A 26,199-nucleotide genomic window follows, 5' to 3' on the forward strand; every position below is an offset into this window, starting at 1 on the left:
CGCCGTTTCTTTGTTTAACCGCAATTAATTGCTAACATTAGCTAAGGCAGTGGTTCCCAACCTGGGGTCCGGGGACCCCTAAGGGGGGCGGCAAAGATCACAGGGGGGCGCAAGTCTTTATCTGGTTTGAGGTTGAGGTAAAAAAAATAATATTTGCACGTTAAAAAAAAAAATGATAATACACTAGAATATATAATGTATACAAAAGTCTGTATAAAAACTATATATTTTTGTTCTCGCTTAAACTTGTAGGCAGGTTACTTAGTAGGCCAAACCTCCGGGAGCTCTTAACCTGGGACCCTTGCTGTCATCAGGTCAGCTGCTAGCTGTTAGCTGCTATCATCCTCGTTTTTCCTGCCGCCACGGCATCACTATTTTATGAACGAAACATGGCGGAGAAACGTAAGTTCTGTGCTGATAACTCCTCTGTATCAAAAAAGAAAGTAAGGGAAAGTTACCTCAACTTCGGTTTCGGAGGGGGGGGGGGCTCAGCTTTTCTTAGACATAAGTAGGAGGGGCGCCAAGGAAAAAAGGTTGGGAACCACTGAGCTAAGGCCTTAAGGGGTATGACTGTTGATGGTTTTGTCAATTTTATGTTCATTTAAGCAAAAAAATAATAATTTGTTTACTTCACAGGATGTGTATTTGTGTTTACCTTACATTATCTGGGTCACATGACAGTGATATAACCATAAATTGTATCCTGGGAGTCATTCAAAACTTTAATTTGTTTGAAAAATACTGACTTGAAAGACTGAAAGAGAGAATTATATCGTTAATCACAATCATTTCTAAGAAAACGGAATTGTATGGCAACATTTTCAATTGTTACAGCTCTGCTCGTTAGTAATCAATTCGTCATTGGTTTTGGTCTTGTTATGGGATTTGTTGACGATAACAAAAAATATGTATTTTCTACACTTTATTCCTGCAGGGTAAAAAAACCTACAAAACTCTAATCAAAGACTATTTGTTGTGTCCATATCCCAGATCACCAGAGAGAACTACGGGTTGACAGAAGTCAAGGAGCTCATTCCTGGAGGAGAGAGCATCAGTGTGGACAAAAACAACAGGTGAGGCAGCTTGACACGTCAAATCTATATGCTGAGAGTTTAAGGATACTATTTCAGCAGATTCAGTCTTTTTAAGAATAAATTCATCAGCTCTTCCGTCACTTGATGTCCCATTTTGAATGACCTTGTTCCATGAATATGTTAATGCTCTACAGTCTGTTCTTTCAGAAAGACAAACAGATGACTCTGTGGTTTTTAAATATATTGTTTTTCCAGCTCTGGGATTATCATATCGCTCACACAGCTGGCAGCTCGTGGCCCATTGTTCCGACTGAAGGTCATGTTCTGTGTTGATAACATCAGAAAACAAAAATTTCTGTATTTTAAGCGTTATTTAGTGTGTTTTTCTCAACCATCGCGGCCCTGTTTCTTCAGCTCATCCTTGTGCCAGTGGCATTGATTACAGTGTTATGTGGAGGAGTCCGCAGAGGGTTGTGGGGCGGGCGGTGTCAACATGTCTGGCTGCTGGTGCTGAACAGATGGCCAGAGCCGCAGTGACCCAAGTTGTTCCTGCAAAATCCCCTCAACACTCTGATATAACACTGTAATAACAGAATTGATAGAGGCATTTGTTGTTGCTGTGGTGTAAAACATCCACACCACAAAGCACCAAAGGAGACGTGTTGATTTAGACTGAAGGTTAGTTCATCACAGTGTTTGTGTTTGCAGGGCTTCATGAGGATGTGATCTGTTTTGTTGGACAGTGTTATTTTTAAAGATGTGGTAGCACTTGTACATGTGCTGGTTTGTTATACAAAGCTAAAGAGCAGGTTTTCTCAGTAAAACAATATTTTTTGGAGCATCTTGCATCTGTATTATCATGCTTTTCCTGTTTTAACTGTGGAGTGGCATGTCATAAAACAGCAAATCATCATTTTGGACAGTTTCATTTTGTGAGCAGTAGTATCGAAGTATGTGACTTTTTTTTTTTGTTGGGGAATTTAAAATGAATTAACACCTCCTGGGTCATGCTAGAGTTATTACTATGGAGTTTTTTTCCAGAAAGTGGTAGTTAAGTTAAGAAGTTACCTCTTGATGAATTATGAAGATGGCCCTTCAGTTCTTTGCATCATAAGAATAGAGTGAATTAAAAAGGCTTTTACACAGAACGTCTCATTCATTCTATCAGATTATGGTAATTTAAACTTTTAACTTTTGAAGAGAGGGATGTTTGTGGTTGGTTTTAACAGTGATTGCATGTACAGTATGTGCCTGCTTGTGACAGGCTGTATGTCTTGTCTCTGCACGTATTTCTTATGCTCTACTCAGGTCTCTTGCCAAAGTGATCCTGATCATAGTGAGATTTCCTGATTATATTAAGGTCATACTAATAATAAGATATTTTAGGATAAAATGTTTCCAAGTTTTCCTTATAATTTGTCAAATACAGGTCTATAAAAAGATGTGCACACCCACAGCTTCCCACAATTGATGATGAATACATGGTCAAAATGTCCTAACTTATGCTGCTGTAATTTCATGATCTCTTTGAAGCAACACATTTTTTTCCACACAGTATTTTACATACATGCACATATTATATATAGTATTTTTATGGCTGCAATATTATATATCTAATTGAGATATTTCAGATGTTTTATTCATAATTTTATGTATTTTGTATTTTTGTAGTTTGGCTTCTTTAAAATTTGAAATAGAAATGGATTTAATTTACCTGAGAAACTTCTGCAGTATGTAAACAAACTCAGGCTGGATGAAGAGAGGTTGTTGATCAACTCCTGTGAGCCTGAAGGGGGGGCTTACTAACAAACAAAAAAAGTAAAAGGGGATTTTTCTGAGATGACACACACACACACACACACACACACACACACACACACACACACACAAAATGGAGGAGGAAGCTAGTGTTTACAGTCCCACCTTGAAGTCTGAATAAATTATTTCCTTATAAACTGAAGGAAATGCAGCTAAAACAAATTAATGAATCTAAATGTTTATTCAACCTGTGTGTGTGTGTGTGTGTTTCAGGAAGGAGTTTGTGGAGGCCTACCTGCGCTACGTGTTCTCAGACTCAGTGAGCGAGCAGTACTCGGCCTTCTCCTCTGGCTTCCTGAAGGTGTGCGGAGGGGATATCCTGTCGCTGTTCCAGCCCTCAGAGCTGATGGCCATGGTGGTCGGCAACAACAACTACAACTGGGAGGAGATGGAAAAGGTCAGTGTGTGGTTTAAAAATCTGTATGTGTAATATTTGTAGCAACAATGAGTCCAACAGCTCTGAGTTACTGTCCTGCAGCAGAAATGGCAAACCATTTCCTGTTCTTGGTCAGTGAACACATGTAAAACTCATAGTAGGAAATGGAAGGACTGTAAGTAAGTGACGCAAGTGTTTGCAAACTGATAGATATGGATGTGATGATGATCACGTTTCATTGGACAGAGCTGGAAATCGGACTTTTACATCATCAACATCTGACAAGTGAGTCACGGTGCTCACAGTGTAAGTGACAAAGAAGGGAGGGAGTATATAGCACTTACACAGTGGCGAGCAGTAACACATGATTCATGACATCATGCTAATTTTCACACACTTTGACTGGGAAGATTTGTTTTGAGTCACTCTCACTGTCAAACTCCCTGAGATTAACAAGCCTAAACTAACTGACAAGTCCAATATTGACCTGTTGGTGGCAGTACACTGTAGATTTAAAGGGGCGCTATGCAGTTTTGGCCGTTTCTTCGCTGTTTTCTCGCTTTTTAGAGCTCCCACTACAGCTTCGGAATAGATATTTGGCAGCTCCTATGTTTAGCCTAATGGGGGAGCGAGACGGCCACCATTCAACTTGAAAAAAGTCATATAACCATTCCAATGACTCCGAAGCTGTTCAGTTAAGGTAAATTAAGCTAAAAAAAAACTGCATAGTTCCCCTTTAAAACCAGAGGATCACCAACGTCAGCAGGAATCATCCTCAGGGAACCATACACGTCTGTACAAAAATATGAAGAGAATAATCACAATACAAATAAGATTAGAAGGATAATCTAAGACTGCTATAATTACAGCAATAATTACAACATAAGAAGGTACTATAAAAACGGATACAAAGCAGGTTAAAATCATGAACCATGTATATTTACAAATTAATGAATAAAATCCTAAAATAGATATCACTAATCGCAATATATATTTTTTATTTTATTAGATTATTTTACAGGGACAGTGCTCATTGATAACCTGATGCTCCAGATGGTTTGTTACACAGAACCATCTGAGAAGCCGTCATTGGAAACTGACAAGGGCGGGCACTTTCATAAAATACCTGGCAGGTGATTGGATGAACCATCAGTTTATCACATCCGCTGATATTGTTTTGAACTAACAGTCGGGGCCGTCACAAACACCTAAGCCACGCCCGTAGTTGCTTTTAACCGGACGCTTGGTGGGATCGTTGTGTTGGTACAGTTTATATGAATGATACTGGCAATTTGCTTATTTTGTAGCTTGGCATCTGAACAAAGACGGGATGTCTTGGCATTTGGTTTCACCTATTTGACTGGTGTTATCAACTCTCGTGTCCAGACGTGCCTGTTGAGTAGCTTAAAAACAAAACATCAGTGCGAAAACCTAAGAGGGACTGTTATGTAAGATAAATAAAAGGGAGAAATTTGCTTAAAATGTATATACATTTTATGCAGTAGGTGGAGGTGCATACACGTCGCTGAGGAATTTGTTTTACTGATGTTGTATAGAAGTTACTGCAGGAGAGAAACTATTTTCGTAATGATAATAACACGAGAAAAGCTTTTCACCACCACATCCTTTCTCTTTGCAGAATGCTGTTTACAAAGGGGAATACACAGCCACTCATCCAACAGTCAGACTGTTCTGGGAGGTTTTCCACGAGTTCCCTCTGGAGAAGAAAAAGCAGTTCTTATGTAAGCATGTATTTGCCTCATTGCTCAATGTGCAAGACAGTTAAATTCTCACACTCTCGCATTCAAACATCTTATGAATACTGTTATTATGTGCAGTAATTGTTCCTGCATGAAGAGAGCGATCTTGCAGGGGATGGAGGTTCGATCCCCGGTTCCTTCTGTCCACATGTCAAAGTGTCCAAAGGGGCAAGAAACTAAACCCCAAAATTACAAGACCATACCGACACCTTGCATGGTAGCTCGCTGCAATGGGTTTATGAGTGTGTGTGTAAATGAGAGGCAAATTGTAAAGCTTTGGATAAAAGTGCCATATAAATGCAGCTATTCACCATTTATGCAGGCAAATGTGGAGGGTACGAACATGTTTAGCCTTATCTAGTAATTGATTCTAACTCTGTCCTCTTGCCTGCAGTGTTCCTGACCGGCAGCGACCGTATCCCCATCCACGGCATGGAGAGCCTGCGTATCGTCATCCAGTCCACCACAGCGGAGGAGCACTACCTGCCGGTGGCCCACACCTGCTACAACCTGCTGGACATGCCCCGCTACCAGACCAAAGAGATCCTGTGTCGCCGTCTCACTCGGGCTGTGGAGCAGTACGAGGGCTTCAGCCTGGTCTGAGGAGGTTTTGATGCACTTTAACAGCAATACGACCCCCATGTCGGTTTCAAAAGAGTGTAATAGGGGACTTTGGGACACAGGAAGGTCACTCTTTATATGCGCTCGCAAGATTGTTAAACATCTTAAATCTGAAAGGTCTATCTATGTAAAATGTACAGTATTATTGTTTTTATTTCTTTGGGAAAAGTTTCTCAACCTTTTAGGACAATTTGGGAGCTTTAAATGCTGGTGTATGGATATATATTTGAAATATATCACAGTTCTGAAATAAAAATCATCCTACTTAAATTTACCTGGGATCCTAAAACTTTTGTGACCAAAAATTAAAAGCCAGAAGAGGTTGAGAAACTCTGTCTTTGGGTGTTTGTGTAGTTTTATTTTTGTCTTCTTTTTTTTTTTTGCACAGCTGTGTGTTTTATATTCAACTCCTTAAATTCTATTTTTTACCTTTAAAAATTGTGTTATTACCTAGAGACAATAAATCTGCTTTTTGTTACTTGATTCATTAAATAGAGTGGTTATTTTTTGACAAAATATAAAATGTGGATATGTATGTAAATAGCACTTTGAATATAATATTTACCCTTAACATTGGGAGGAGTGTTTGTCCTGCTGATCCATGTGGACACCAGCATGTCCTCTGCCTGAAATTAAAGAAAGACAACGGGAGAGTATTCAGCAGGCAGAAAGATGCAGGATGAAACATGGTGAATATGATTTGCAATTAGGGCTCGGTATCAAACTAGTATTGAAAAAGTGTCTTTCAATACCAAATTGCAGAGTAAATCTCAGCGTCAGTGAGCCAATAAGCATGCAGCATGCTTCCACCAAGCTCTAATAATGCTGGTAATTGGCTGTATACCTTGTAGAGGCATGCAGGAAAAACTCTAACACACAGAGATGATCACGAGGCTCACATTTGTGAATTGTGGTATAGTCTTGACTACAGTGTCCGTCACTGTAAAATAGCTTAAAAAATAAATAAAAAGATTTGTTCCGTAATGTGTAGCTAATGTTGTAATTTCTTTTTGTTAAAATGGATTTTATAAAATTGCAAAAACGTATTGTTCAGGAACCGGCAGGAACTGGTATCGAAGTCACGGTATCGAAAATGTTTTAACGTACCCAGCCCTATTTGCAATCCCTCGTATATTTTGAGCTGTGGATCAGAGCTGAGCTGACTTTGTCTTGAACCTGCATTCAACAGTGTTGCCTTCTACAGCAAAACCTAGCTACGTGACATGCTGACTTTAAAAGTTGATTTTAGTGGTTGTTGTCTCTGTGCATGTTCTTGGGTGAAAGCAAAATCCAGATTGTCATTAAAAAGTTTGACATTTTGGGAAATACGCTCATTAGCTTTCTGGCAGAGAGTTAGATGAGAATGACAATGTCTGTCGGTAAATTGTTAGCGTTAGCTTACCTTAGCACAAAGACTGGAGAGCGTGTGAAACAGCTAGCTAACCTGGCTCTGTCCAACGGTTAAAAAAAAGTCCCTCCTACTAGAACCACTAACCCCGCTAACTAACACGCTATATCTCGCCTGCTCAGTCCACACAAAAACCAGAGTGTCCAAACAATGATTCGCCTTGTTTCTGCATAAAACATGGAGTTAGCTAGCTAGCTGTGTACCATGGATGTATTAGCTAGCTATGTATCCGACTATTTCTTGTCTTGGACCGGTGTTACGCCGTATCATATGTGACTGATTAGGAAAGAAATTTCAGCTTGGCCTAGTATTTCCACTTCAAACGTTTTTTATTAAATTAATATACTTTATTTAGCTGTTAAATGTGCAAAGAATCCGATGGGTCACGGAATACATCGTAAAACCCGTAACACCTCTAGCTAACTTTCTGCCTGGAGTTTGCCCGGCAACAGCATAGCTGTCGTTTTTACAATTTGGTTCCTGTCATAGATTGTAAGAATAAGGTTTTTGTACGGGTTAATATAGGCTAGCCTATGCTCTCTGTATATGCTCTCAACCAGAAGCGAATAAACGTATGTCCGAAAATGTCCTTTATACTAAATATGTAATCATTAAAATTTACAATTGTAAGAAGTTTGTTGCAGATAATGAAATTGTGACATTTGTAGGACGACACAAGTGTGGGCCTGTGGGCAGATGACCTGCTTTGGATATAGTCAATTGATATTTACTGTATAAGCCTGTCATATAATTTGTTCCAAAACTTGCCCTGATGCTAGCCTATTTATTCCTACAGTTTAACCTCTTAATCCAAACTGATGTTTAATTAGGTCGTGCATTGGCGTGAAGTGTGTGAAATGGTCTTGCATATATACATATATTTTTTATATATTTCATACGTGTACGGTGGCGTCAGAGAGACTTCAGACAGTAAATGACTTGATGTGTCCTGACAGGTCACACTGACACATCCGTACCTTATAGCAATAACAACCTGAAACAGCCCAGTGGTGTGGTGATATCTGGGTTATTCTTCTAAAGGTCTTAAACACTGGACTCTCCTGAGATGTTTTCTTAGGACAGTTCATCTTCTTGCTTTGCTCTATCCTGCATGTCACTCACATGTTCTACATGTACAGTCAGTATTTGTCTAATTTAAAGCTCATTTCTCCTGCAGAGTATAGTCCTATGCAACGGTTTGTGCAGCCCTTGACTTTTGTTATAAAAAAATGGGATTTCTTTTTGCACATTTGTCAAATCTACACAAGGCTCTCTGTTCCAACTTTTAAAATAAAACAATAGTGTTTCATGATTGCATTATTGGACTGATGTATGTTTAACATTAGCTTAGTAGCTCATTAGATTTACTTATTGTTTTATCTTAAATAGTTTTTAAATCAGCTACCTGATTTCCCCTGATCAAATTCAACCGGGTCTTTCTTTGGGTTCATTCTTCACTATTTTCAGACATTTTTCCAAACTATAGGTTGGTTAATCAAGAAAATAATTGGCAGATTAATCAATAATAAAAATAATCGTTATTCGCAGCCATAAAATGGTTTGGTGCTGTGCACCTGATGCATTTTCTTTACCTCAAACGTCTCTGCATCAACTCAGTTCAGTCAGTCACACAAATGAAATCCACACAACCCAAAAAAGCTCAGTAAAAATATGATTTCATTCATATTATATATACAACATACAAATACAATTTATGTACTAAAATGTACATACTCAAAATTCGTTAAGCCTGGCCAGTGTTTACATTCAGTAAAAACGAAATTCACACTGATAAATCATCCATTTTGGAGAAAGGAAGGAAAAATGTACTCGCTCACAGAATTGTAAACATACAACACAATGATCCATATTTACAAAAGAACCAAACGAGCTCTGGGGCGGACGAGAAGGAAACACCGACTTATGCGGTTTCTGTCCTCCAGAGTCGTCACACAAACGTTTGTGTATGTTTACCAATGTGAGCAAAAACATACCAGTGATTTCAAGACGAGAAATAGCTTATTTGACAGGAAGTAAATGGGGAAAGAAGCACGTCAATGCATACAAATATACAGTCAGATGCTTAAGGACCAGTGATCACAAAAATAAGCTGTTTTTAAGAATATGAGCTATTTTGGTTCGCAGTTTGTACTCTGAGTCACTGTCTTTGGGTTGTATTAAAATTAAAAACCACTTATTTTAGTGAGCAAATACTCAATTTAACTTCTAGAGAAGCAATACAAGATTATTTCAGATATTATATGTCAGAACTGAAATAGAGAAAGCTATTCATTTAGTGAATACTGTTAAGCGGACTGAAGTTATACAAATACTAATGTCTCCCTTACAAAAATACACATACATCTTGATCGCAAAAATCCTTCTTTAAAAATAGCAATCATTTTACATCTATTATTTTACTTACATGGTTTTTCTTTTTAAGACTTCTACAGTAAAGCGTGAGAAAAATAACTTCTGATAAAAACATTCAAAAGGATAGAAATAAATTATTAGCAATAAAAGTGTGATTCAGGTTATTTTGAGTGCGCCTGGAGAAATATCCTCTCATGAAGGTGAGGTTTTTGTTGGAAGGGAATTTCTCAGGTGAAGCAGGTGTAACTGTCGCTTTGAATCAGTGGTGAGTCGGCGGCTCTCAGCGGGCGGCAGAGGAAACGCCCAGCTGAGCTCGCCAGAACAAATCAACAGACGACGAACAGTTTTCCCCCGAGCTTGAAACACAAGCGGCACAGATGGCAGTGAGAAGGGAAAATCTGATCTTTTCTTCAACAGGGTGAGATGCGTTTGACTGTATCTCTAAACGTCCTTTTAGAGTATTTTCTTGTTCTCTCAGATTAATTTAGTCGAGTCTCTTTTGCTGATGAGGACTTCCAGCAGCCGCAGTTTGGCTTTGACGTGCTTGTATTCGTTGTACTCGACTGCCAGCGGGGAGCGGTCCTCCTTCTGCACATTTCTGTGGGAACAAGACAACAAACATTAAGAAACGGAGAAGGTTCAGCAGTAAAAAACTAAACAAAAAACAATGTCAATGTGAATGTCTGTTCATTATGCCATCTCTCTCTCACTTTTGTAATCTTGGCTTTTACCTTCCATTTTGTCTAAAGAACTGATCCTCAAACTCTTTCAGGTTCTTGCGGAGTCTTATCTTCTCCTCTCGGGTTTCTTGGAGTTGCTCCACGAGTTCCTCCCTGTGAGAGAGAAAAAAAAAAGAGTAGAACTATTATATATCACACTAGAATATTTAAATGTGTCAATGGTTTTATTAATTACACAGTGGTGGAAGATAATGAAGATAATCCATTGCAGGTTAAAACCCTGCAGTCACGATTCAGCAAAATATATTTAAGTACTCGCTCTGCAGAAAAATGTCCCCTGTGAGTGATATTCTTTTTTAAGACATTATTCAATTGTTAATACTGATACAATAATGTGTAAGCAGTGTTTTACTTTTGGAGCTGCTCGAGGGGGAGCTATTTTTACCTACTTTTAGGTTTCAGTTAGGTAAAGTCCAGTAGTTATCAACCCCTGTCAAGGGGTCACAAGATAAAGCTGGGGCGCCGTGAGATGATAAATGTGGAAGGAAGAAAAAAAAAAACAAGATCTAATACAAAACTCTGTAGTCATTTTTGCGTAATTTTTCTCTAATCTTTGCATTTTCTTTTATGAAAAATTGCCTCTCGGCGTCAAATTGTTGTTTTATTGAAACTATCTGAGAAGTTTAAAGAGGAAATGTCTCTTCGGTGGAACAAAACAGCTCAGACATCTAGACAACTAGACTGCTTTCTCTTAAAGGGTCACAAGCCAAAAAGGTCAGGAACCACTGGTTTAATCTTTAACAATGTGTTGTATTTTATACGCTTATCATTTGCTTTTTTACTGTAACATCTGAAAGGTAACCAGTAACTCCAGCTGTCAAATAAATATAGTGGAATACAAAGTACAACATGAAATGTAGAGAGGTAGAAGTATAAAGTAATATTAAATGAAAATACGTTGTACTTAAATACAGTATTTGTGTTAATGCACTACCACTGTTATTACAGTATGTGAGAACAGTCTTCTCTATTTTTCAGTAACGTACTTAGTGGCGGAGTGCAGATTGGACAGCCTCATGTCCGTCATGGTCTTAGAAGGTGAAAGTTCGTCCACGGGCGAAATGAAACCGTCCCCTTCTTCCTCCATGTGGTCCAGGAAGCCGAGCACGCTGAGGTCGGGTCGGACGGTCAGGGTGAACTGTGTCTTTGAGTCTCCGTCGTCCTCTGAGCCGTCCTCTTCCTCCTGCGGAAACATAAACAGGTCAAACGGTGGCCCGAGGACGAAGAGGCCACATCGTGCTGCGGCATTAAAAGCGAGGCTGTCGGCCGGCTTCGAGGCTCAAACACCACGGTGCATGAGGGTCGTGCAGTGTTAGTCACCAATGCTTATGAATCATCACGGTACAGCAGCACAATGCACTCCAGTGGTCCTCGTTTGTGATTCATGTCTATACTCATTAGGATGTGTGGATGGAGTGAGTGAAGGCACTCAACTAGAAGACACACAGTCCACCGAGAACCAACTTTATGTAAAGTTTTGAAACAACTATAGAAAATACACAGAGCACATTGATTTAGTTCTTGGTACAGTTTGTCCTAAAAAAAAAAAAAAAAAAACACACCTAAAAAGGATAATTCTGCTTTATTACAAATTGGGTCTTATTTTTGTAGCTTTGACCATGATTTCTTTTGCTTATTATAACATTGCACTCATCAAAGTCATTACTGAGATCAGGGAACATGACGACACTCATAGGAGTTGTCATTTTTATCTAGTTTATGTAGGTGACATGTAGGTTTTCAGGTGTTACAACTGACGCTGGTTGCTGCACGTGTGTCCTGTGCAGGTGTCACCTAGCTGGTAGTCTATATCCTCGATTGATTAAAAGAAATGCCAATAACCGAGAACACGTTTTTCTGCCATCTCGGAATGCTGTGTAGACTTGCCAGACCCTCCTCCGCAGCACTGTGTAGGAGGGTCTGGCATTGCGAGATTACCAGGTGGTAGCTCACTGGCTATTGTGACAATAAATATACTGAAGATCTTTATAATCCTATTTGTTGCTGTTAATTTTCCTCACAGAAACAAATATGGGGATATATTTTTTTATTAAATATTTTTTAAATATTTCCAAAATTAGTTAAACAATATTCCCATGCACCCACCGGCAACGGCAGAAGAACCCACTCAGGGAACGAGAACTCCTGGTTGGGAATTAGTGATCTAAACTACTTTATTTGGTTAATAATATTGGTTAATAAACCCTTCTTTTTAATCACTGCATGTTACTAGATCTTAGCAAGTAACTTGGTAAGTACAACGCTATTATTACTCTAAGAAATGATCATCAACGAATGAATCAATTCAAAAAAAATCATCAACAAACATCAGGTCCAGGCAGCTACTGATTCAACGTCTCTACAGAAGCTGTTGGTAGGAAACAGGCAACCGCCCAATCAACAGGCAGCAATCAGGATCATTAGAGGGGTGAATGGTAGTTAAATGAGGGGGAGGTGGGGTTGGAGGAAGGTGGGGCAGGGCAGGGGAGCTGGCGACTGATTATTCAAGCAGCAGCAGCTCTTCACCTTGATATCATCGAAGAAAAGTGCGGTTTCGCCCTCGATAATGGGCTGAAGGAGGGGACCTCGGCGCTTGCTGGAGGGAGAGCCCTGTGGTGACGGTTAAAAAGGAGGCGTTAACCACGCTGAGACGCTCACGCTGGTGTTTACAGCAAGGCCACGAGGAAACCCCACACTGCCTTCATGTTTTCACCAAATTCTGTGTCTGAACTTATATCAGAGGTGAGCTGAAGCTGAGCAGAAGTTTCCCTTATTTATTCCAGCTTTTTTATTCCAAGTGACAATAATTCTAATCAGTCTTAACAAACAGCGTCCTGAATATGGGCCAAGACTAGAGTTAGTTTACTTATCTGAAGCCTCACGAAACTCTCTGTGGAAACAATTTTAAGGTCCAAATATCACAACAGCAGCTAATGCTTTGTGTACAAAACAGAGCAGCAAAATAAAACAGAATAAAATCGGAAAAAAACAATTGTTCCAGGATAATAAAAATGCTGCATCAGAAATCTATGGCAGTGGTCCCAATTTGCGTGATTGGGATTAAAGGCAGTGTATTATATAACGGATATATACTGCAGATCATATCTTACATAATAGAAATGGTTATTAAATAGTTGAGTACACAAAATAAAGGGAAAACTGTTCTTGCAACAAAGTAGCACTAACAACACTGGTCGTAGTTTTTTTTTCGGTTTCTTATCTACAATTCAGGGCAAACTTTAAAATTAAAGTCCTCACATCATAGTGAGGATGACAGTTTGTAACCCTCGCCTGTACTCCAGCTTTTCATGATGTCATTTGCTGTGAACTCAATCTGCCACCTTTGAGCTGCTTTCCGACTTGGGGCGGGGTGGGTTGGGTGGGGGGAGAGATTCACCACTGAGCAGCTAAAGCTGGACTTAGAAAGGTGGGTAACATGTCTGTGCCAACAGCTCCCACACAGCAGGCACTAAAGCCAACATGAGCTGGGATTAAGGGTCTGCAGACGCTTTGACAACGTGGTGATCTTTGCCCCTCGTCAAAGAGCAGCAGGACAAGGAGGCAGCTGTGGAGAAAAAAGAAAAGGAAGGGAGGTTAAGATACGAGACTTACAATTATGGGGATGGTGGAGGCTCTGCACAGAATCTGCTTCACCAGGCGATATCTGTCATACAGGGGCTTCATGATTTGCCTCTCGCCTTTAGAGACCTGAAGTAGCACAAAAGGACGGACACAAAGACACCTTGTTAGCACAGCATTAGCTTCTTTCTGTTTTCCTCTGTCTCCCTGCATGCTAACTAGCTACAGCGCTAACATAATACAAAATGACAGCTAACCCAGACCGGCCTACAACAACCCCTTAGCCCGTTCTTCAGAGCGTGAAGGTTGTTAACAACAAACCACTGAGGAACACAGTGTGAGGAGGTGACTGAAAGGTCAGCTGCACTTCCTGATATGCCACAATACTAGCAGGGATTAGACAGCGCAATTATTGCAATTGGATTTGGGTCTGACATCAAACAAAGTGTGTGTCAGATCCTTTACAGTCCAGTTTTTTAGCAGCGTTGTCCTTTAAATGTCGCTGAAGCTCCTCGCGGCGACAAAAATTCCGCTTTCTAATAGCATAAATTAATACAACTAAAGATAAAAGGAAAGAAAAAAAACAAACACATCCATCTTTTCATTTATAGCTAACAGACACACACTGTGAAAGCTAACCAAATGCACACGCTCTTGAGACATTAGCTCTTGAGGCTCTTGCCTGAGACATTATTCACCCTTGACTTGCAATCTGGGTCACAATGAAGTGGTAAACAAGATTTTTTTTGTTTGGGTTAACATGGCTGGCAGGAGATCTGATATGCAGTTTGGATTGGCCTTTTGTGGAGGCTATATGCATCTGTGTGTTTGTTTATTTAAAAAGAGGACTTACTGGTCGACCATGTATGCTCTCGTAGTAGAGAAGAGCTTTCTGCAGGGCGACTTTCTCTGCGCCGATCTGCTCCCGTGTCATATCCTGGGACAGGAAGTGAAACATCAAAACAGTTCAGAAATGACCTGGGTTCACTCTGTGTCTGCCTGCTTTGAAATGCATGCTGTTTATCTTACACAAAACATCCATTTGCAGTTAATGTCTGCCCATGTTTTATTTTGTTCGTCCTTGTGAAACGCCGCCACGGTCTTACCTTGATGTCCTCGGGGCGGTTCACCTCCTCCCTCTTCTCCTGCAGCTTCTTCAAAATCGCCTCCAGGCTGCTTTCCACCGGAGGCTTCGGCACTTTCTCCTGCTGGGGTTTCTTCTCCAGCTGAGAGCCGAAGCTTTTGGGCAGCGTGTTGCTGCGCTGGCGGGTCAGAGGCGGCAGGTCCTCTTCAGACTTCATCAGCTTGTTTTCTGATGCGGACGAAGAGGAGAAACAGGAAGAAAAATACATATATGAGCTTTGTTGATTTTGGTTTTGATCCTCAGTACAGACAATCTGTCACCTGGGTTTAGGAGTGCTTTTCATTTCTCTGTCTTACCTTTCAGCTCTTTACGAAGCTTGGCCAGTTCATTGACCCATCTCAGCACCTCTGGGTTTCCAGCTTTATCACTGTGGGAGGGCTGGGTGGAAAAGAATGCGATAGAACACATGAGAACAGATTCTCCTTTCACAATGAAGCAGCAGCACCAGTAATTATTGCTCACGTGAATCCTGCCTGTATTAACCATGAATCTCAACTAAAGCTTTGGGATTATCAGCCTTTTTATGAGGCAATTGGCCTTTAAAAAAAATAAAACAGTTGCAGACCTCTATTCTCTATTGATCATCAATTTTAATGAGTCTCTTCAGACAGTCATTAACCTTGTTTATGGTTTTTAAAATGTTATTGTTATGTTATAAATGAAAACGCTTGTCGCTACTGCACCTACCCTGTATTTCCGCTCCTCTTCAAACTTCTCCTCAAACCTGTGGATCTTCTTCTTCAGTACATGGATCCTCTTTGTGAGCTGGGCGGACGTCAACTCCTCCCTCTCATCGTCGCAGGAGCCAAGAGACGAACTCCGCCTGCGACTGGAGAGATACAGTCATGTTGTTAATTCCACTGACCGCTCCTTCCTACTTGCCTCTTCATAAAACAAACATGTCAAGTGGTTACCTGACAAATGAGTGTGCGTTTGGTGGTGAGGGAGGCACTTCAGTGTCGTCCAGGTACTGCTGGCTCTGTCCGTAGGCGTAGAAGCGCGGGGACGGCATTGGGTCGCTGTCCTCCTCCAGCAGCTGGCGGATCAGACGTCCCCCAGCGTGAGGGGACAGTCTGGCTTCTTCGCGGTCCATGCTCTCCCTCTGCAGTGGCGAGTATGCTGGGACTGGTTCTGAAAAACACAAAAACAAATAGATAACTTAGTTGCTGTTTTAAAATGAAAATAATGATTGGCTGCAACTAATGTTTTTTCCCCCAGATATTGATTAAAATGCAGATTATTTTCTCACTTAATTAATTAATGATTTGCTCTATAAAATGTCAAAAAATAGTGGGAAATAGCCATCATATGTTATCAGAGCCCCAAAGTCCTGTCTTCCAATCCAGCTGAAATGTTTGGCATTTTTACTGTAAAGATGACCGTTTTCTGCAAATTGGAGGAATTGAATAATTGTTGCAGCTCTAATCTAGATTGCTCTTCGCTAATAAAAAGGAGAACATTTTGTTACATACAACAAATGGGCGTATTTAGCTAACTTGGAACTAAATAATAATCTATAATTAGATTTTAAGATGTAAAGTAACATACACGATGCGACAAAATGTTCTGAGAAAGTCCCACGATATGTTAATTTCCACAGATAAGCACACTCTTCCAAGACACTATAAGGGAATATCTCTCCCTGCTAACATTTTTTTGGATCTTCTCTGGTGATGTGAAAGCCACTGGACATGATGAAGCTGCTCTCTCAAAAAAAAAAAATTTCCTCTGGGGGGCTCGACAGTTACATATGTTGTTTTGAAACTGGTGAGTCACGCCCACCCTCCCTCTCTCCCTTCATCCCCTGGTTACAGTCTCCACTCTGGTAATAATTATGTCTGGTGAAAATAGCCATGCAAAGACCCCTGACGATCCCCGGGCTATTAATAATGCCTGGCTCTCCGTGGGATAATGTCAGGGCACAACCCCTGTTGAGAGGTACAGTGATGACTGTGTGTTTTAGTTTCCACTTTGCATGGTAAGAGACAAACCTGGTGAGTGTCTGTCCAAGCACGTGTGCATGAGAGAAAGACTAGACAGAGAAACGTCAGAGTTCACTGTTATATTATGATAAGAAGGGAGAACTCTATAGAAACTATGTGAAACCATGAAACTCAGCATGAACAATAACGTAGATTTCATAGAAAAGGTGAGCCCTGTAACATCAGGTGTCAAGAGACAGAGAGAAGAGGTGGAGGGAGAGAAAACAAGCTCTGAGGGAAACCACCCGTCAGTGTAAACATTCAAAGTGTCAGAAAGCACACGTGAAAATATGCACGGCCAATCTAAAACTGCACATGCATGTTTTTCTTAGCTGGGGTGAGTTGGGCTGTATGAGAAGCAACTTAGCTCAAATTCCAGCTCTTGTCCCACGGGTCCTCCTGTACTTTTAGGTACGTGCAGTTTTTCACTCTCAGCAACTCTCTGGCATGTTAGTGCTCGCTCACAGCGGCAGGTGTAACTCTCAATCACGCCGAATGACTTCATTTGAGCTCTATTATCTAGCTCAGAGTGCAGAGCAGTGTAGCTGGCCACTGAGGCTCTATGGCATTTGAAATTAATCCTTTAAATCAACCGCTCGTCGATGGTTCAGGATTAACTAGACTAATGAAACAAAAACATGCCAGTGTGCCATTTCACTAAAGGTTGCTGTGTGTGTGAGACGCTCGTCCACAATGTTCCAGATCATTCAAGCGGGTTGCCATGCAGTGGAAAAGGTCATTCAGACAGCCTTTTCTTTCTTTCTCTCCGTTATTTGCAGCAAAGTAAGGCAGCACTGATGGAGATGTAACATAACACTTACCATCACAACAACTTGAATAAAAAAAGGTTTTGAAATCAAGGAAAGGGGTGTTAAAGAACGGAGAATCTAGAGGAACAAAAAAAGAGAGAGAAGGAAAGGACAAGGTGAAGGAATGAAATCAAAGAAACAGAAGAAGAAAGTACCAGCATACATCCATCTTGTTGCAATAAATATGGGAAATCAAAATAACAAGCATCTCACTAAACCGTAATTAACGAGACATATGAGCTACAGGGTCTTGTTTCTTCCTGTTGAAATGCCCGTTAGTTTCTTACCACCTTCGCTGGCAGACAGACAGGGACAGGCGAGTGGCAAATATTTGGTCATCACGACAAGCACTGGCACACAGTGCCTAATGCCCTCATCCACTCACAAGCCCATTTGTACAGTATTACACCTTCTGTACAGTATGCTCCCATCACCTAAAAGTACTTACTACCATTATACAGCTTTATTAATCGCTTAGTCAGCTTGGCTCGTTTTGCCGGAACATAAATCCCTCTTTGGCTCTCCTTCGTGAAGAATAAACATGCCAGCTACACTGACAAGTTCAACTTTACACAATACAGTTACACAATTGCAGTTTGTGCAATGGCAAGCCCAGCTTGCACTCGTGCTTCAAGGGACCTGATCCGCCATCTCATGCACCTAAAAGGAGATACTCTATGTCTGAACAGCCTGTCACAGCCAATCATGCAGGCTCCTTATGGCATCCTTGCTGCCACAAACCCAGTTATGTATTCAGGACAGAATGTACAGGAAGGAGATTTAACAAGAGGCAAAAAGACAAGAAAAATAACACTAAGGGCAAGTGATCTAATACAAAATATCTTCATAATTTCAGCGTAAAAACAACCATCTGGAATGTAAATTTCCTACAACATCCCTCAGGCAAATTGCATTTTAATTACAAGCGCACACAACCAGAGACATCGTGTACGGACTGAAGGAGCTAATCCAACTAACACCACACCTTTATAGAGACGGGAGAAAACGTTGATTCAGGTACAATATTTAAGTACTCAACTTCCCGTGCTGCAAATGCTGCAAAGCAACAACAACCACCTCTTACAGTTGTTTTTCACGTTTCACATTTGGCCACTAGAGAGCTCCACAAAACATGCAATCGTCTGCTCATGCTCCGAACATGAGGCTGTTAAAGTTAAGAGATTTATTGCATGGAACAATTTTGCTCTGAGTGCCACATCAAACAGAAAACAGTGGTGGTGGAGATGGTGGGAGTGAAGACAAATATTTACTGCGGAAAGATGTCAAAACATGCCCTTTAACTGCACCTATCTGTAGGAAATGAACCTGTTGGTTATTGTTCCAGTGTACAGTTCAGCAGAATGCTTGGCTTTCACTGCTCAACTCAAGACACCTCCACCCACCTCCACTGTGTCGCAACGTCCTAGCAAAACAATCAGTCTCAGTGCAGTGCGATTGTGCATGATTTCCTTTCTGCACAAACACCAACACCACTGCATGAACAAACACATTAATAACAAGCTTTAAGAGAAGTCTGACTGCAAAACAGAGGAGGAACAATGCAATGCTCACAACTATTTCTGCAAACTCTGCATTAGAAACTTTATAAGCCAGCATCAATAAAATAATCCACCATACTTCATTTGATGCATTTAAAATGTGATCTTCTGCAAATCTGCCATTGAATGCAAAATCATCATCTTTATTCCTGCGCTGACAGAGCAAACATTCATTATGTCAAATTTAAACAGACTTTTTTTTTTTTTTCCCTTCTTTTTTTTTTTTTTTAACATTTCAACCAGAATCAATAAACTCTCTGAATGCAAGACAAGTTTATACAGCCGACGGGTACACTGTTATCATCATTCAATCTCCCATGTAATGATTGATTTCTGACTGGGAATTACAGCAGCGGCAAAGTCTGGAAACAACTCAGTGCCAGAAATTCCCAAGTAACTGATACATCCTGGTAAAAACCCAATGCTTGCTCTTTAAATAAAACCACCAGGCGCTCTGAACTTAGCTACACCTTAATATTTTCTCTTGAGAGATGAATTCAAGATGGTTCCCATGTGGCCCAATTCAACAACAACAAAACAACAAACAGTCTGCAGTGCTGCCTTATCTTGCTAGCCAGGTAAACAAGCATGTATCCAGTGTGTGTTTCTCTGCCAGATATAGGTGGCTAGAGAACTTAAGAGGATCAACAATTACATTTACAATTAAATCCAGCAGGAAAGGCAGAAGAAGCTGCATCAGCAGGAGGAGGAGGAGAGGCAGCAGAAGGTGTGCAGCTGCTACCCAGACACCCATGTGCAGAGCTGGGTGGAAGGCAGCGAGTAGGTTGTTGGGGCACGTTTGTGTGAAAAGGTGTATATTCCAGATAGTATTGGACCTATTTAGCAATGAAGTATTGCATGTAAAAGAACAATCTAAGCATGAAAACAACCATTGGATGGCCTAACGCTTTACCTCCCCAGTTGTTTTCCTCAGTAAGTGCTGTCAGGTCCAGCTGGGGCACGTCCTCACAGCTCTCACAGTCTGAGTCCGAGCCTCGCACCTCTCCGCCGCCGACCCTGCCCGTGTCACAAGTGACGGGTGACTCCTGGATCTTCATCCTTAACGTCTGCAACACCATGAGAGAAAAGAAAAGAGTGCTCAACGACGATGACCAGCCTGTGAACACAGTCTTTAAGTTGAGCCACACACTCCCACAGAATGGCCCTGCCCTACGAGAAGGGGCTGCTCCCTGCTTGGGATTGGCTGCCTCTACTGCCAAAACATCCGCCCATCTGTCTTTGGCTGTGAGAGAGAGAGAGCAAGAGTGGATTGGCTCCGCCTTGTCTTTCACCCACTGGAATCCCTCACCCCTCCCTTTCTCCTCCTCCCTTCCTCTTTCCCTTATTTTCTCTCTTAACAGTAGTCCTCCTTGCTTTCTCTTTTGCCTGACATGCATATATACCCCACCCTAGCACTGCTCTGGACTTGTTTGTTTCACAGCGGCAAGAGCAGAAGGGAGGGGTGGATGGGTGGTAGAGAGAAAGAGGGGGAGGGAGGTGAGGACAAAAAAAAGAAAACAGATTGTGAGCTAGCACACGTAGGCTGACTGGGTGATTTTTTTTTCTCTGCCATTCTCTGTCTCTCTGCAGACAAACATCCAGCTCAGACCAGACATATTACATGCAAGCCTTCTCCTCCAGCACCTCATTACTTATTTGTTTCTCCCACTGTTTACCCATCACCACCAGCTTCTCCTCTCTCTCCTATCTTAAACTTTCTCAAACTCCACTCCTCAATTTTATTTGCTCACATAATGTTAATAATTTGGGGAAACAACATACTCAGCGGGTCATGTATTTAGAACGTGTCCATAGATCACTTAGCACTAAGCCCATGGGAGTCCCATTTCCTCTCTCTGGGCGTGGGACCAAGCTATTTTTAGGAAAAACAGATCAAGACACACTGCTACTAGACCTCATAAATGCCACAGACGGCTTACAGGAACGAGTGCACTTGAATCTGGTTACAACAGCCCCTGTTTTGTTTTTATGTTCATGATAGTAAGTTGTTGTTGTTGGCAGGTTCATGCAAGATAAAAGTGCAACAACATAATTAGTCTCAGGTGTGTGTGTGTGTGTGTGTATTCTTGTGCTGAAGCGAGGCCAAAAACAGAAAGTAATCACGCCTCTTCAGCTGTTACAAGAGAAATAACTTTGGGAATCATGGAGGATACAAAGTGGTATTAGTGACCAGAGAACATAATCATAGTAGCTCTTACCGTCACTGTTTTTCAAATCAAGAACCCCCTCCCCTGCACCTCTATAAATAAGTAGGCTGTATCAGCTTCTACAAAGCACTTATTTAAAAACAAAATAACTTGTCACTTTTTAAGCTGGTTCGCCCGTTATTTCCTTGTAATGTAGCATTTAAAAGGCTATTTCCCCTGGCGCAGTGCTCACTCCACATAAGAAGCTAATCACTTCCAGCAAACTTCACGGAGAACAAGGGCAGAACAGCATCATCCAACTGTTTTAACCGAATATTCTCTCGTCCAGCTTAGCTATAAAACACAACACCGAATCTGTTAGCACGTTAACATGTCGTTTATTACCGAGCCTGTTTGTAACCGGTAGGCTACCGACAACGTTATATTCCCGTCACCTGTTCAACTGACTGCTCTAGCAGTTTAAGTTAGATAACACTCGACAGTCCTGCTGTTACGTGAACCAACCACAGACAGTTGCCTCATTTATGGAATCCCGGAAGTGCGTCGCTGCAGAATGGCAGTTCAAAGCTGAATGAATATTGGGGAAACACAATGGATTTTTGGTATAAAAAAAAAAAATGTTTCTGGCCTGGTAGGGGTTCCAGTTGGTCTGGCGGCCTGTGGCCCACATTTTCCTCGAATTAACATTCAGAGCAATGATGTTCAGTTGTATCAGCTTGTACCCAGTGTGCACACAAACAAACCACCAGCCTAACAAATAAATAAAAGTCAAATATTCCTGATGAAACTACTGTTTCCAATATCAATAAAGAACTTTCATGCTCAAGTAACGTTAGTGATGGTGATTTCATAGGTGTTATTGGTTTTGTGCCAATTAGCACTTTTTTTGTAATGAATCAATAACAATTCATTTTTTAAGTGTTACGTATGCAGATTCACAGATTTAAGACTCCTGGTTCATTAACATAATGGCAGTCTGTTCTCAAGTAACTTATGAATGTAGTCCGTAAGATTTGAGTTAGGTTGTTTCTAGCGCGGCAGTTTTGGCAGTAAGATGTAATTGCTAGTGGTGGGCGGATCGATCCAAATATCGATAGCAACGTTGATATTGATCGATACCAGTGTAATGAGAGCGATACCTTAATTTCAGTTTCTCTCCAGTATGCACTGCTGCGGTTTCATCAAAGAGGCGACCTGGCCGTTTGTGTCTTTGTGTAAGTAATGCCGCTGCTTTCGCTCCTGTCACAGCCATATACAGTCTGTCGGTACACGATCCGTTCTGCCTGCACGATCCGTTCTGCACATGCGCAAAATGTTCGCGCATGCGCGGTTGTACGAGGATTTACGACACTGCACGATCTGTTCCACGCTTCCGGTCGACAGCCAAGCTAACGTTAGTTTAGCTAACAGCTAATTCGGCTAACTGCTAGCTGATTGTAGCGGTCTGCCGTTAGCCTCCACAGGCAAACTAACGTTAGTTTAGCTAACAGCTAATTCGGCTAACTGCTAGCTGAGACAGCATGTAATAACTTTAAAAGACCCTCAAAATAAAACTTGAAAATAAACGTTGACATATATAACAAACACCTAACATATATAACAGCTGTTACGTCAGTTCTACTTGTGCTCATTTAAAATACAATCACTCAATACTTGTCTTTATTGTTATTACTGTGAAGTCTTAATTTAGCTGTAGCCTGCTTTTCCCATTACGTTTGAGTTAACGTTATTTTAGACTGAATCTAGCTGTCAGCTAGCGGTTAGCCGAATTAGCTGTTAGCTAAACTAACGTTAGCTTCCCGGTGGAGGCTAGCCATAGGCTAGCGTGGAACAGATCGTGCAGGTCGTATGGATACTGTCGGTACACGATCCGTTCTGCCTGCACGATCCGTTCTGCACATGCGCAAAATGTTCGCGCATGCGCGGTTGTACGAGGATTTACGACACTGCACGATCTGTTCCACGCTTCCGGCCGACAGCCAAGCTAACGTTAGTTTAGCTAACAGCTAATTCGGCTAACCGCTAGCTGATTGTAGCGGTCTGCCGTTAGCCTCCACAGGCAAGCTAACGTTAGTTTAGCTAACAGCTAATTCGGCTAACTGCTAGCTGAGACAGCATGTAATAACTTTAAAAGACCCTCAAAATAAAACTTGAAAATAAACATTGACATATATAACAAACACCTAACATTTTTAACAGCTGTTACGTCAGTTCTACTTTACTTGTGCTCATTTAAAATACAATCACTCAATACTTGTCTTTATTGTTATTACTGTGAAGTCTTAATTTAGCTGTAGCCTGCTTTTCCCATTACGTTTGAGTTAACGTTATTTTAGACTGAATCTAGCTGTCAGCTAGCGGTTAGCCGAATTAGCTGTTAGCTAAACTAACGTTAGCTTCCCGGTGGAGGCTAGCCATAGGCTAGCGTGGAACAGATCGTGCAGGTCGTATCCTCGGTAAAACAGTATTATCTTGCGCATGTGCAGAACGGATCGTGCAGGCAGAACGGATCGTGTACCGACAGATACGTAAAACAGTATTATCTTGCGCATGTGCAGAACGGATCGTGCAGGCAGAACGGATCGTGTACCGACACAGTCTATGGTCATAGCGCGGGGCAGGCATCATTGCTCCTCCCCCTCTTGTGATTTGATGTTGTACCATCACGTGACTGACCAGCGCCAGGCAAACAAGCAAGCAACCAGCCAAGCCCGGCGGTGGCCAGCAGCAGTTCTCTTAAGCCCCTGACACACTAACCCGACGGCGACCGTTGGCAGAAAAGGCAGTCGGACTGATCAGTTGGCTCCCCGAGGTCCAAAAGTGCCTGGAACACACCGAAGCGACACCAACTTGAGCATACGTTCTGCGCGTGTGCGAGACGTAATACGTCTCCATAACAGCAGGCCACGCTAATGTATAGAGCTCAACAGTCCCGCCCCTCCTCTGAGAGAACTTGGGTTCCGAAGTAAATTTCCCATTCATTTCTCCCATTGACATCTAGAAAAATCCGTATATAAAGAGTTTTAGACCATGCCTTAGGCTAACCAGACGGTATGTGACTCATAAGCATACACAGTGTTGCCAACTCTTTTCCAATGAAAGTCGCTAGCACCAGCTCCAAAAGTCGCTACCTCATTTGCATATTGTTGACGTCATTACGCAATCATTTGTATAAAGCTTAGTGGTTGTGTCAGCAAGGTAGATAGAAAGAAATAGAACTCTTTAGCCAAAAAATCACAAATTCAATACAGGAATTTATTTTACCTTATAATTATTAGTTAGGTAGCCTATCTTTGAAGTAAAAAATTCGAAGAAATTCTACAAAGGGAGGGAAAAAGATCGATAAAGAATTCTCAAAGAAGGCTGGCTTGCCCAGGTCCAGGCCAGCTCAGCGGTGTCTTTCTCCCGTCACGTCCTGCTGTCTCTCCTACCTACACCGGCCCCCGCACACCAGCACCCCTTCTACCTGCCTGTGCACTGTGCTCAGTGCTGCTGCACATGAGGAGAGAGGGGAGAGGCTGCTCCGCTGCTCCTCTGTCACAGAACAGAAGACTGTTTTGGCGGCTACAGGAGAGAAATACCTTGCGTTGTCGCTGGACAATACTGGTGATTTTTCTACAGAAAGTCGCCAGATCTGTCGCTAGTCGCTTTTTAAAAAAAAAAGTCGCTAAGGGGGTCTGAAAAGTCGCTAAATCTAGCGACAAAGTCGCTAAGTTGGCAACACTGAGCATACAACATATCATTTCGAGTAAAGGTACAAGACTGTGTACATATCGTCATTTCAGAGCGAAGGAATTACTCATCCCATAAACCACCGCGCACCACTGAATAAAGGAAGCTACGTTAGTTTAGCTAACAGCTAATTTGGCTAACTGCTAGCTGAGACAGCATGTAGTCTAATAACTTTAAAAGACCCTCAAAATAAAACCTGAAAATAACCGTTAAATATATAACGGCTGTTACGTCAGCTGTAGACGGCTTTACCCAGTGTTAAGTTTGAGTTAATTTTAGACTGAATCAAGCTGTCAGCTAGCGGTTAGCCAAATTATCTGTTAGCTAAACTAACGTTAGCTTCCCGGCAGAGGCTAACGGCAGAAGCGTGGAACAGATCGTGATTCGTGCAGTGTCGTAAATCCTCGTGATGGATCGTGCAGGCAGCACAGATCGGGTACTGACACCCCTCCTCACCAGCATGAGTTCGACCAATCAGAGGCATCACTGTGGGATTGTGGGATTGTTCAGGATTGTGGGTAATGAAGTACTTATCCAAGACATTGCGAATAAAAGACATTTATCTCAAAACAAGGGTAGTACCCCATGATTTTTGGTGTCTATATGAGCATATACAATCGCTTAGTCATGTCGGCATGCTGGTTTTAAGTCTATCATCGACAGTTAAGATTTTATGGCTTATACTCCAATTTGTCAATGGAGAAATTGCATTGTATTTTTACTTCCGGAACCCGCTGTGGGCGGGACTGTTGAGCTCTATTGTCACGCAAAAATGAAAACCGGCAGCTGATTGGACCAACGCCTCACATGGGTCTGGCTGCTCCCGGATTTTTCAACCGGGAATAATGGCAGCTTCGTTTGGAATACAATCTCATATTTTACGAAGATAGTTCACCGAAACGTGTTTCTGGAAACATTTTAAGCGAGAAATAGGCCATGCAGTTGCTGAATCTGTCTTCATTTCAGATCGACAAAGTTCAGTTTAAAAGATTTTCGTCACATTTTGAGAGGCGTTAGTTAGGCTCATCCCGCTCGTCATTTCTGGGTTAGCGCTCCACCAATCAGATTGGTCATTGAGTCCGACTGCCCGCCCTCC

The 26,199-nt window shown here is 41.5% G+C and overlaps 2 protein-coding genes across 6 annotated transcripts in view; one reads left to right on the top strand and one right to left on the bottom strand.

Annotated features, from left to right (window-relative positions):
• The window catches only part of herc3 (HECT and RLD domain containing E3 ubiquitin protein ligase 3), a 35,172-nt gene extending 26,838 nt beyond the window's left edge, over positions 1 to 8,334 (top strand). Inside the window, exons 22-25 of the mRNA XM_031276937.2 lie at positions 991 to 1,073; positions 3,066 to 3,249; positions 4,868 to 4,970; positions 5,383 to 8,334. Of these exons, the coding sequence (XP_031132797.1) occupies positions 991 to 1,073; positions 3,066 to 3,249; positions 4,868 to 4,970; positions 5,383 to 5,591 (579 nt within the window). The 3' untranslated portion in view covers positions 5,592 to 8,334. The remainder of the gene's footprint in view (positions 1 to 990; positions 1,074 to 3,065; positions 3,250 to 4,867; positions 4,971 to 5,382) is intronic.
• A 342-nt stretch (positions 8,335 to 8,676) lies between these two features.
• Positions 8,677 to 26,199, bottom strand: part of fam13a (family with sequence similarity 13 member A) — an 80,472-nt gene continuing 62,949 nt past the window's right edge. For 2 of the 5 annotated variants that reach the window (XM_031276932.2, XM_031276931.2), the window contains exons 15-26: positions 20,117 to 20,270; positions 17,657 to 17,722; positions 15,768 to 15,984; positions 15,541 to 15,682; positions 15,150 to 15,231; positions 14,816 to 15,021; positions 14,563 to 14,646; positions 13,743 to 13,838; positions 12,657 to 12,740; positions 11,117 to 11,313; positions 10,122 to 10,223; positions 8,677 to 9,988 (exon numbers count right to left, since the gene is read on the bottom strand). In XM_031276932.2, coding sequence (XP_031132792.1) covers positions 9,865 to 9,988; positions 10,122 to 10,223; positions 11,117 to 11,313; positions 12,657 to 12,740; positions 13,743 to 13,838; positions 14,563 to 14,646; positions 14,816 to 15,021; positions 15,150 to 15,231; positions 15,541 to 15,682; positions 15,768 to 15,984; positions 17,657 to 17,722; positions 20,117 to 20,270 — 1,554 coding nt within the window. In that variant the 3' untranslated portion in view covers positions 8,677 to 9,864. The remainder of the gene's footprint in view (positions 9,989 to 10,121; positions 10,224 to 11,116; positions 11,314 to 12,656; positions 12,741 to 13,742; positions 13,839 to 14,562; positions 14,647 to 14,815; positions 15,022 to 15,149; positions 15,232 to 15,540; positions 15,683 to 15,767; positions 15,985 to 17,656; positions 17,723 to 20,116; positions 20,271 to 26,199) is intronic. The other 3 variants (XM_031276933.2, XM_031276935.2, XM_031276936.2) reach the window with 3 other exon arrangements.

This window comes from Sander lucioperca, chromosome 4, assembly GCF_008315115.2.
Source record: "Sander lucioperca isolate FBNREF2018 chromosome 4, SLUC_FBN_1.2, whole genome shotgun sequence".
Classification (NCBI taxonomy): Eukaryota; Metazoa; Chordata; class Actinopteri; order Perciformes; family Percidae; genus Sander; species Sander lucioperca.